This window comes from Lissotriton vulgaris, chromosome 10 (genome assembly GCF_964263255.1).
Source record: "Lissotriton vulgaris chromosome 10, aLisVul1.2, whole genome shotgun sequence".
Taxonomy (NCBI): Eukaryota; Metazoa; Chordata; class Amphibia; order Caudata; family Salamandridae; genus Lissotriton; species Lissotriton vulgaris.
In genome coordinates this window covers 89,086,623-89,098,980 of record NC_141698.1, presented here as the reverse complement: position 1 = coordinate 89,098,980, position 12,358 = coordinate 89,086,623, and the positions used below count along the sequence as shown (strand labels likewise).

The 12,358-nt window shown below is 48.3% G+C and overlaps 2 protein-coding genes across 2 annotated transcripts in view; both read left to right on the top strand.

The window, feature by feature from the left end:
• The window catches only part of ADAP1 (ArfGAP with dual PH domains 1), a 455,296-nt gene that overhangs the window by 34,505 nt on the left and 408,433 nt on the right, over positions 1–12,358 (top strand). The window lies entirely within an intron of this gene.
• The window catches only part of LOC147684721 (uncharacterized), a 73,769-nt gene continuing 62,951 nt past the window's right edge, over positions 1,541–12,358 (top strand). The window contains exon 1 of the mRNA XM_086942268.1: positions 1,541–2,723. Coding sequence (XP_086798394.1) covers positions 1,541–2,723 — 1,183 coding nt within the window. The remainder of the gene's footprint in view (positions 2,724–12,358) is intronic.

The following is a 12,358-nucleotide window of genomic DNA, read 5'->3' as shown; positions in this document are numbered from 1 at the left end:
ACGTACATGCCCTTTACACAGCTGTGATTTATTTATCCTGCTGCTTGAGCTTGAACTTTCCAGGACACATACATGACATTGTAATGCAAATAAAGTGTCTTAGATACCTAGATAATTTATTTGTTTTTTCTCTGGCAGCAGTACAGATAGGAGGAGGGCATTTATTAACCTGCATGGATATCTAGGTCTTGCTTGACAGTGCAACCGTCACCTGATCTTGTAAGTGACACCAATATTAGTCTAGTGTTCTTTGCTTCCGCACAAATACATATCCATTCCCATGCTATTTGATTGTCATGCTTCAAATTCTATGTCAGGCAGGAGGCTCCGATTATGCTTTCTCATTTCTTTATAAAAATGCTCAGCAGCCAATCAGAAACAGTATGTAAAAACAAACAAACTACAGTACCCATGAACGCTTGGGTATCACATGACAGATCATAGAATAACCAGTATAAAAGGACCTATAGAGAATACCAAATCCTCTTTCTTTGCTGCTCCGCAGCCAGTTAAGTGCTTCTTACCTTATTTGCATTATGTTTTGTTGCTTTGTTCCTGGTATATTGCCTGCTTTCATTGCTTTGCCTTTGCTGGTTTTCCCTGTGCTTTGTTCGCGCTGCAGTTTACTCTGACAGCTTTGTGGGCTGCCGGTCTCCCCACGCTGTTCGCGCTGTGTTTATTTAACCCCTTAGCTGCGGCGGCTTTTCCGCCGCAGCGCTAGGGGGGAGGGGAGGCCACGTGGCGCTCCCGTACTGGTGACGGAACCGCTCCGTCAAGAGCCTCGGGTGGGCTGTGCTTGTGACTGAGCGGTTCCGTCACGGCCCGCCCGCTTAATAGAACGCGCTGCGCAGGCGTGAAATCAGTGCCGCGCAAGCACAGTGAGCGGGCCGTAACGGAACCGCTCAGTCACCAGCACAGCCCACCCGAGGCTCGTGACGGAGCGGTTCCGTCACGAGCATGGGTTAAATGCACGTTGCCTCCTGTGCTTCCTACCTCGCGGCTGTGTCCCAGCGGGTGTCCGTGTCCTGCGTGCTCTGCCTTCAGCGGGGAGCGTGCGCTCGCCTCCCCGGTTCGGGTGCTTGGCGCCCGCACCGATTTTCAGTGGAGAGGGAGTTTGGGGACGGTGAAAGGCTACGCGATTACATCGCGTAGTCCTTTCTTTGTATTTACTTTGGCAGGCGGTCGTTCAGCGCATGCGCGCTGGCCATTTTGACTGTTTACTTCGGGTTTTCTCACCGGAGCCTTTGATTGACCACGCAAAATCGTGCTCTTGCCCACTAGCCTGCCAAAAGTCCCCCTTTTACGGCCAAACTTTCAGATTTATATACATTTGGGCTGCATAATCGTCATAGGCACTGCCTAGAGTGGCTGTTTGTAGCAATCCCTCCCTCCACATTTTTTTATATATAATTTTCTCAGGTTGGTTCCTGGGTCCTTTGGCTTGCTTTGGGGCCTTTAGTCACTCCCCCTGATGTATTGCCTTCGGCAATTCTTGATTCCTTCCTCTAGTGGGCACAACTTTGTATACTTGGTGTACACAATGGGAGACTATTATGAGGAAGATGACTTTAATGAGGCGGATGCTTCTGGTTCCATGGAGCAGGATTTGGTAGAGGCCCTGGACAAGGGTGTGCAGCACTCAGTTAATAAGGCGCTTGTACACGCAATTGCACCTTTGAAGCGCCACCTTTCAAAATACGCCATGCAGCAGAGTTGGTTGCCTTCGTCCTCTGGTCGTGCCTCTTCTTCCAGGTCTCCACACAATCCTCATTCCTCCGACTTTAAGAAATTGGCTAAGACTCTGTCCTCTGATCGTTCTGGGAGTAAGTCTTCCAGAGAGCCTTTGTCTTCGCAGGTTCAACTGACGGATACTGATGATACTTCCTCGCCGTCGCATCCTCAGCTTCTCACTTTTGAACCCTCGGATATTGTCCATCCTAACTCCTCCTCTTGGCTCCCATCCCCAGGTGTGGCTGAATATGTTCAGGCGCATATTCGTCAGCAATTTGAGAAAGATGTTAGAGCTCGCCTTCGGTCTGAGTGTCCACGTCCTGACTTGGCCGACAACTTGACCGACACTCCGGAGGTCGATCCTACTACGGTCACATACCTTAAAAAGTATGCAAAAGACCCGAAAAAAGGTATTGACAGAGCTTGGCGTTCCTGCCAAGATAAAATGTTGGATTTGCTGGGTCCTCTTACCAAAATCTTGGACCTGGGGCATCAGGCCAAGGAGTCCTCCGCTCTAGTTGACCCGGATGAATTGATTGAGTGGTCCCAACAGGCTATTTGTCAATTGGGCAATGCAAATTGCGCAATGTCTTGCGAACGCCGCCGCTCCATTTTTCTTAAATTGGACCCCAAGTTAGCGGAACTGTCTTCGTCCGAGTCCAGTCCCTTAGCTCAGGGCTTGGTATTTGGCCAACCTTTCCTGAAGGAGTTAACTAAATTTGTGGCTACCTTTAGCGGGCTGGATAAGGCTCAGGCTTCGCTAAGAAGAGACTTCCGCCTGGTTTTTGCTAGGGCCGGACGACATAGGAGACGATCGTTTGGCCGTTGTGGCCAGAATTCCCAGCGGGGATTCCAGTCCCAGAAGGGTGGAGGACAGGATTCCGGATACAACAATAGAAACAACTTCTACCCCTCTCGCAAAGGGAGAGGACAGTATAGGAAGGGTCGATACAGCGGAAATCAAGGAGGACATCACGATTCCAACACTTCAGGTGAGGTTGATTCCGGCTTCGGAAGTTGTTTTAGGGGGCAGGATTCAATTTTTTCTCCAAAATTGGCGTCTGATGTCCAACGAAGGATGGGTGTTGGAGACTGTTCAAGGTTACAAGATAGAATTCTACCATTCCTTGCTCCAGTCCCACCCTCCTACTCCCCTGGTTTTTTCCCTTCAGGATCGAGAGTTCATTTCAGCAGAGATCGATTCCCTTCTGAAAAAAGGGACAATACTTCAGACTTCCCGCCATCCTCAGGGCTTTGCGAGCACGGTCTTTCTGGTCCAGAAAAAAGGGGCCGGGTCCCGGTTTGTACTCAATCTCCAAGAATTAAACGGAGGGGTGGTTTCTCGCCACTTCAAGATGGAAGGCATCCATCTGTTGCGGGATATTCTTCGGGAAGGGGACTGGATGGTCCGCCTTGATCTCAAAGACACGAATTTGTCGATTCCCATTTTTGGCCCCCACTGTCGATTTCTGCAGTTCCAATGGCAGGGGACTTGGTTCGAATGCAAAGTTCTCCCGTTCGGCCTCTCGTCAGCACCATGGTGCTTCATGAAGCTTCTGAGGCCCGTTGTGGAATCCTTGCGAGCCCATAGAGTTTGTCTAATTATTTATCTGGACGACATTCTGATTATGGCAGATTGTCCTCAGAAGTTGATGCGGCATTTGGAGTGGTCCATCGATCTCTTACAATCTCTGGGTTTTCTGGTGAATCCTCAGAAATCAGTCTTCCATCCTACTCAGTCGATTAGAATTTTTGGGTTTCCAGGTCCATTCCCTCTCCTGTCAACTCCTCTTGCCCAGACAGAAGATTCGCTCCATCAAGAGGGAGTTGACTTCAGTTTTATCCAAACAGAGTGTGTCGTTGAGGTCTATAGCACGGATTGTGGGTCTGTTGGCTTCCTTGATTCAGGTGATTTTCCCAGGCCCCCTTCATTACTGGGTGCTTCAGCGTTTGAAGATCCGTCAACTCCGTAAAGGCCTTCGCTACTCAGATCTGGTTCCTCTTTCAGAGGATGTGAGGTGGGAGATGATGTGGTGGCTGGACCACATGGAAGCCTGGAATGGGCGATCCCTGTTCGGAGTGTCCCCGGAGGTGGTGGTAGAATCGGATGCCAGTCTGTGGGGCTGGGGTGCTCGTTGCGGTCCGTTGTCGACGGGAGGTCGGAGGTCTCAAGAGGAATTTTCTCTCCATATAAATTGCCTGGCGCTCCTAGCGGGGTCTTTTGCGATCCATTGTTTATCTCCACGCCAGACCAATTGTTGCATTCTTCTCCGCATGGACAATGTTTCAGCGGTTCGATATGTCAACAAGCTGGGCGGGACGAAGTCCAAGATCTTGGCGGAAATCGCCAAAGATTTCTGGCACTTTTGCCTTCAACAGAAGATCACAGTTTTCGCAGAGTACCTTCCCGGTCGAAACAATCTGATTGCGGATTGGAACTCGCGTCATCTTCGGGACTTCAGCAATTGGAGGATTCACCCTCGCATGTTCCGCACCCTATCTCGAGTTTGGGGTCAGTGTCAGATTGACCTATTTGCCTCTCGCCTCAACACTCAGCTTCCCCTGTTTTTCAGCTGGAGGCCGGATCCGGAAGCCCAAGCCACGGATGCATTTCCGCAGCGCTGGCCATCGCTCCTGTGTTACGCCTTTCCTCCGTTTCTGATGATCCCCAGAGTCCTGGCTCGCACAAAGCATTATCAGTCGGAGCTGATTCTGATCACTCCTCTGTGGAGGGTTCAAGCTTGGTTCCCCGTTCTCTTGGAAATGAGTTGTGCAGTGCCGCTCCTTCTTCCCCAGCTGAGGAATCTCTTGCTGGACCTAAGCATGAGCGAATTTTGCGGATCTCGCGTTCGCGAATTTTGCGGATTTGCGGATTCGCAATCCGCAAAATCCGCGAATTCCCGCGAATTTGCGGATTTTTTTTTTTTGTGTTCGCCCGTGTTTCTGCCAGTTCGCGAGGGTTTTGTACACTTTCGCAAATTGCGAACTTACCTGTCGGGTCGCAAGTTTCGCGAACTTGTTGTTTCTACGTGTCCAGCCTGTTTGGGACACTCTTCTTCATCACTGCCACTCTCTGTCACCACTGCCACTCTCTGACTACTCATGCCACCCTCTGGCCCACCCATGCCACCCTCTGTTTCATCACCACACCCTCTGGTTGTCCAGTGTACATTATTTTCGGCAAAGCAAAGCACACCTTCCCTGCCTCAAGTGACCTGAATTAATTTGGGGCTGATTAATGTGTCACAGAATATTTTTTTAGCTGGCACCTGCTTCCTTAGTGCGCCCTGATTAGTGATCTTTTGCACTTGCTAAGTGCTTTCATTGTTGCAAAATTAGTTACAACACCTGCCCTGCCCCAACTGACAATAATGAATTAGGGGCTGATTAATGGATTTTAACTTCCAGCCTGGCTCCTGCTTGTCTCCCTTAGCTGTAATTCAGGACCTTTGTGGCATATGTGTAACTATTCTGAGGTTCAGAGCAGGGTCACATAATAGTTTCAACTGGCAACTGAACTCTGGAGGGGCCCCTCAGGAAGCACTACAGGAAATGGCTACTAATGATGAGCCTGAACTTTTGAACCTGGTAAGTAGTTACTTTCAGTTTTGCTAAGATCGTATTTCTGCAATTTTGCACTTATTCGCGGGGCGCGAACTCACGCGAACTCACGCGAACAGTGCGAGCAGTGCGAGCAAAATCCGCTGCTCGCGGATTTGCGGATTTTGCGGGAGATTCGCAAATCTCGCGGATTGCGGATTTCCCGAAAATCCGCAAAATCCGCGAGCGGAACGGATTTTCCGCCCATGCCTAGCTGGACCCTCTCGACAATCCACATCCCCTGATCGCGTCGGGCCACCTTCTCCTAGTTGCGTGGCGAATTTCGGGGAACGCTGGCACATCCCAGGCGTTTCACGAAGCGCTACCAAGTTTATCAGCGAGGCTTGGTCACCCAACACACACAAACGTTATGCAGGGTCTTGAAAACGATAGTGTGATTGGTGTGCTCAACGGGAAGTGGATCCCTCTTCAGCAGATGTCTCTCTAATTGTTAATTTTCTGGCTTTCGTCCTGTCACCCCAGCTACGCTGGCCCGTTGAGTCCGATGGCTCATCTCTGAGGCTGGTATTGATGTCTCTGTTTTTGGTGCACATTCTACTCGAGGGGCAATGGCTTCTAAAGCTTTTTCAATGGGAGTGACTTTGGTGGACATCATGAAGGCCGCTGATTGGTCATCTGATTCTGTTTTCAAAACATTTTATTATAAGCCGATTGCTCATATTGCTTCTGTTGTGGTGGATCAGCTTTGAACAAGCATAATAGAAGCCTCCTGTAGAATTCAAAATTTGCGAACATACGTGACAAGAATTTTCAATTCTATTAAGGACAAGGAGGTGAGGATTATCCCACCCATTATTTCTGCATTTTCAATGTGTACTCTTGATATTGATTATTGCTACTTGCATATGATACTTTGTTTATTACTGTTCCTTGTTTTTATCCCCCCCCCCTTATTTATTGGTCTTCTATGTACCAAGCTGTGTATTACGGCTCTGTGTCTCTTTTCAGGTTCTGACCTAAATAGGGTTTCATGTCCAACATGTTTCATCCTGTCAGACGGTTATCTTCACTTTCCAGTTGTCTCCTGTTGCAGGCCTCCTTTTTCTGCATCTTCATGGTTTCTGGAGTCGCTGGTTACATCTTTGATGTTCTTCGTATTGGACTGCCGTTTTTCCTTTTGAACTGTTTAGGTCGCCAAAGAAAGGGGTTTGGTATTCTCTATAGGTCCTTTTATACTGGTTACTCTATGATCTGTCATGTGATACCCAAGTGTTCATGGGCACTGTAGTTTTTTTGTTTTACATACTGTTTCTGATTGGCTGCTGAGCATTTCTAATAAAGAAATGAGAAAGCATAATCCTTGCGTCCTTGTCCTTAATAGAATTGAAAATTCTTGTCACGTATGTTCGCAAATTTGGAATTACCATGCAACGTTCCTTTAAAGCCAGACCTATTTCGCATTGCCAGTACTGGTATGATTAGTGTGGGTGCGGATCACCGCTACAGTTTTCTTTTGTCGGCCCGAAGCGCACTATGTATATCCAAGGGCACCACTTTTCCCCCCTCCACACACACCTCCCTCATTATTTGCACCTGCTGAGCTAATGCCTCAATCGGTGCTGGTAGGTTTCACTTGCTTGTTGTAGCCCCAGCCTTGAAGTCTTACTTTTTCTGTGATGTTCGTCCGGAGATTAATATTTACCTAAACACATTTTTCTGACCTGTTGGCTCGCCCTTCTTGAAGAGTCCTTCCTTTCTGTTGATTTCGCTCAGACGCTCAGCCAGTGCTAACCGGTGCTCAGCACGTGCTAGGACGTAGTCCAGCACTGCTTGCGTCTGCGGCCTCTGCTTGATACGTACCTGGTGGACTGATGTAAAACAATGTTTCTTTACTCATTCCAAATAACTGCAGCACAATCCTTCGCTGGCTCTCCAGTGAATACCTGATGCCGGAGAGTAAATCTAAATCATAAAAGCTGCTTTCACACAGCAGCGCGACAACTGTACTTCACGGATCAGCCATGTCAAGGCCAAACTAGCTGCAATCCATCACTGCGCCTGCGCAGGGCATGTCAGTGAATGCAGACTGCCACACCAGTGCAATGCTGCCATGCGCGTCAGTTAAGAGTCAGGTGTAGGAGGTGCTACCTCTGGCTTGCCATTTTTTAACTCTGGCAGTGGCCTTTTAGAACTAGGATCACGAGGACAGCAGCTTGAAGTCAATAAAAAAGGTTCTGTGAGTCATGTTTCATTTATTTAGTTTCCACCCCTTGTCCTTACCAGAGCTTGTAGGAACCCATAAGAGGTCATTGAGGTGGCGAAGGTAAGAAAAGAGGTCAACGTTGTGACGTCATCTGTGGGGGATTGATGGGCGTGTGATATAACTTCCGCTGACCCAGGCATAATGGTGAATTGGTGTCATGACTGTAGTGCGAGGACGGATCTGTGGCACTGCTGCCTCCAGTGTAGTTCCATCCTTAACCTCTGCCACACTCAGCCCTGCCAAGTACCAGCCATCCGGCGTTAGACTAATGAATTTCAGTGAGGAGGTCCGCATCAACGCACTGAAATGCAAAGTCATGTATAATAGCGCCTCTTGAGCTGTCAAGGAGGGTTGGCAAATCACCATAATCAAGCACGAAACTGAAGTGGCAGCGCACCCTGCGCGCTTTTCCCAGGTGGCTGGCTCGGAATCTGCAGCTCTAGCAGCTGTTAACAATGCAAGTTACAATATAGGCTCATTCACCCCCATCCGACACGTGGGGCGTGGCATATATCGATACTTAAAACTGGTACCAGTCTGAGTGCCCAGATTCCTTGGCTACTACGTAGACATTAATCGCAGCCTGGGAGTGAGGTTTGTGGCACACACAACAGGCGGAGGTGAGGTCACATGACATACTACTGCTTCGGGCGCAACAAGAGTAACCCTGGGCAAAGTACTACGCTATGCTCACGTAGTTTGCGAAGATTGCGCTACTTCGCACTATGCAAAGTGCACGTAGCACAGTGCCAACACGCGTAGCGGTAATATTTGCTTGCTCGCAGTCCTCAACGTCAAGTTGGCGACCGCGAGCGAGCAAAATGACATCCCGGAGAGACTTTTTCCTCGTTCGCAATCAGCAACATCAAGTTGCCGATCGCGAGCGTGGACAATAAACCTCCCGGTGAGATTCTCGCCGCTCGAGTAGATATCTACTCGAGCAGCAGAAAACGACCGCTCGCACTGTGCAAGATGCGGTTTGCACTGATTGCACAGTGCGGACAAGCATCCGGCACTGTGCAATCAGTGCGAACAGCATTTTGCACAGGGCACTATGCAGTTCACGTAGCTATGCATAGCTTGCGTAGTGCGAAGTGCACTTTGCATAGCTATGCGTAGCGCTACTACGCGAACTACGCCCAGGGTTAAACAAGAGGCCAGTTTAAATGAACAAAGTTTTGGTACACAGCGGCTTCAGTGGCAGCGCTGCCCCTTGCATACCGCGTTAATGATCTAAAAATAAACCTGTTGAGTGAGTTTGGGCCCAGAGCATAAGTTCACACCACAGTGCAGCCAAAGATGCAGAGCCAGGCCAGAACAGTGGCCGGGACGGCTCTTGCCATAGGAGCCCCGGCACCAAGCAAAACAAAGTAAGTGACTGCTCCACTTAAAATGTACCCATTCATAGAGCCAGCGCACAGCAACCACACTGGTGACGGTCTAAACCTCTGCATGGCTAGCAGCGGTGTCACCAAAGAGCCCCGTGTTTGTAGAGATCTTGTGGCAGCTGCAGACCACCAGCGTGATTCAGCACTGTGGGGATGGGCAGCAAGCAGGGGTGCACCCCACAAATAGGCAAAAAATCCTGCCAGGCGGCACAAAACCACTTACCACAATCTCCCAAGCCACTGTGGGATGCAAGTTCGGGCTGCACAGCGATTCCTAGAGAACTGGCCTGAGATGTCTCCTCCCAGGACCAAGAGAGCTCCGGACCCCCAGGCAGCCCTGGTCAGGACAGACCGTGCCAGAGCGCAGAGACCACACTGGTGCCTGACAACTTTCAGCGTGGCCGGCATCATTTAGTCTAAGTCAAGAGCCTGGTGTTTATAGTAGCTCTGTGACAGCCGCACTCGCAGCCCACTGGTAGATCTGGTGCTGCGGGGCTGGTCAGCAGGCAGCAGTGCTTCGACTGGAGCGGTCACTGCTCAGCAGTGCTGGTAATCACTTTTATTAGGGGTAAACAAGCAGTACTACAGTCAAGTCTAATACAGCGTCCTGGCTGGCTGTAATGTGGTCCTCGCTCTCCTGATTTCTGGTGTTTCCCAGCAGTTTTAAGATCTTAGTTTCTTGTTGCTCAAATGGGTTCAATTTCCGATATTTATGTTTCCCTCATCTACATTGCTTGATTTTGATTGTGACAAACTAGTATCACTCATAGTCGTAGAAATGTAACTCATAATTACACTAACATTATGAAAATGTCACACATTCAATCTGAAACCTTGGCAGCTATGCACACTACACCATTACCTAAGCTTCCCCTTTGTGGTCAGGTCATGAGCCAAATCTAATCTCGAACACTGAAGGAGTGAGATAATATCTAAAGGCAACACTAATCTTCACACTTGGCTGGCTATCACCATGGATAGCAAGGCGGTACTAGGGCTCAAGCCCTAAAAAATGAAGTGGGCGGACTCAACAAGTTAGGCAGAATTGGTGCGACATCACCGCATATAATATTACAGGAAGTGATATCACTATTTGACATCACAGGAAGTGACATCACGACGTGTGACATTGCATGTGACATCACAGGAAGTGGCATCACAACCCATGACCTCACAGGAAGTGATATTAGATCTTAAGACCACACATATGTTTAGCAGATCTATAATGAGTGCATTTCAGCACATTACAATAGTTAACAAAATAGATTTTGCACTGGGGTTGTGCCAAAATATTGACGCAGCTCTGATGCTAAATCTCGGCCTCAACTTCTACATGTATTTTTTTTAAACCCTGCCACAAAGAAATTAGCAGCAAGGAGAAACATGGCAGTAAATCTGTCCTGCTTAATTTGTAGCGACGTCTGTATTTTAAAATATTTTATTGGGTTAAGGCACCTGCTGCAGAGATTTTTGTGTGAGGGAAATCTCAGGAAATAATAACAATGGTAAGATAACTCTGGAGGATAACGCATTTACTGGCGAGATCTGTGTTTTGCCTAGTCCTAGTTGTGAATCAAAGTAGCATAGAGGGTTAATATATCTCCTGCAAATCACATTATGTAACACACAGATGGCAGATTTTTATTTCATGCTAATTAATAAGTGGGTTACTGCTTTTAAGACAAAGATCCTTTTGTTACTTGCAGTTCATAAATTGTAATCCTTCTAATATAGCATACGGAGGTATGAAGGACGTGTCTTCTACACCTTGTAACCTTCACTGTTTTATGTAACACATACTTTATATAGATGTACAGACATATGATTTATTGTCAATGTATAATATGTATTTGTGATGTATGGCGCTCTGACACCCTGCATTGGGATGAGTAGTGCTAAAGCGCTATACAAGAAATAAAACAAATTAGTGGTATTAAATTGTTATTTGTGTAAATACTGCAGTGACCAACAGATCTGACATTCTTACAGTGTATTCATCTTTTGGATCCAGGGACCGAACAAAGCCAAATGCATTTCTCTCTTAATTACCTGTGAAGTGATAAGATGTGAGCCTTTGTTTCCCCTCCATTGCATCTAAGTGTGAGGCTTCTGGTAGCTCCTAGCCAAGATCCAACAAAAAAAGGCCTAATGGCCCCTTAACTGTGTCTTTTGTTGTCGACGAAGCTGGAATCTGATAAGCTACTTCCCTGCCTGCATGTTGCTGCTCGGAACAAAAGCAGACAACGTGCAGGCACTGCTGAAAGTGTCCTGTTGTCCGAAAATTACACCAGGACGAGTTTAGCATTTTTCTGTGAATTCTGGTTGTTAGAACTGGGGGTCTCTAGTTGGCAGAGGTAGGTACCACTGTCCAAATAGGGACCCTTGCTTATAGTCAGGGTAAGGAGGAAACCCTCTGACATACCCCCTGCTCACCCTCTAGGTAGCTTGGCACGAGCAGTCACGGCTAATCAGAGGCAATGTGTAAAGTATTTGTACCAAAACTCACAGTAACACAGTGAAAATACCACAAACTGACTCCACAACAGTTTAGAAAAATAAAGGTATTTAATCTAAACTACACAAGACCAAAACAACAAAAATCCAACATACACAGTTCAAGAATATGGTTGCAAAAGAGTTCTTTAGGTTGCGATAAAATAATCCACAGTTGTGTGAAAAGTTCACAGTTGCGACACGTTTAGCCAACAGTACCTTTAAATGAGGCAAAGTTCCAAAAGCAGAAGCTGGTGCGGTGGAAAACAAGCGATGCGTTGCTCCTGAGACCCTGGGGATGCGATGCGACAACCCCGCTGCAGCAGCGAATCCGGTCTGTATGGGGAGGAAGGCCACTTGTATGGATTCCGGTGCATAGGTTCTGTAGAAAGTTTGTTCTCGCAAAGGTACGATGCGATGATCTCGTAGGGGCTGCGATGATCTCCGGGGCGACGATGCGTGATCCAGCGGTGATCTAACTCTCGCAGCTCTTTGATGCGATGGCTCTGCAACGACTCTCACAGCGACGTGATGCGGTCCGCAAGCAAGCGGTGCGGCAATCTCACCCAGCGACGACAGGCTCTGCGACGATACTCGCAGCGATGGCGATCTTCCCGCAAGCGAAGGGTGCGACGTCTTTGGCAGCAGCAACAGGCGCTGCGGCGATCTCGACCTCCGAAGTGGCGGGAATGTCCCCGCACTGTCGGGGATGCGCTCCGCAGCGAGCCATGCAATAACTTTCCTGTAGCAAAGTCTTTAAATCTTGGTTTCCAGCTTCCCAGCACAGGTACAACTTCCAGAGGCACCACACATGGGCCACACACTCAAGGAAGCACAGAACTCTCTCAGTAGAGCTCAGGGGAAGCTGGGGGTGAAGTCCTTTTGTTCCTGGGACTTCAAAACAGGGAGCCAGCTCTTCTCA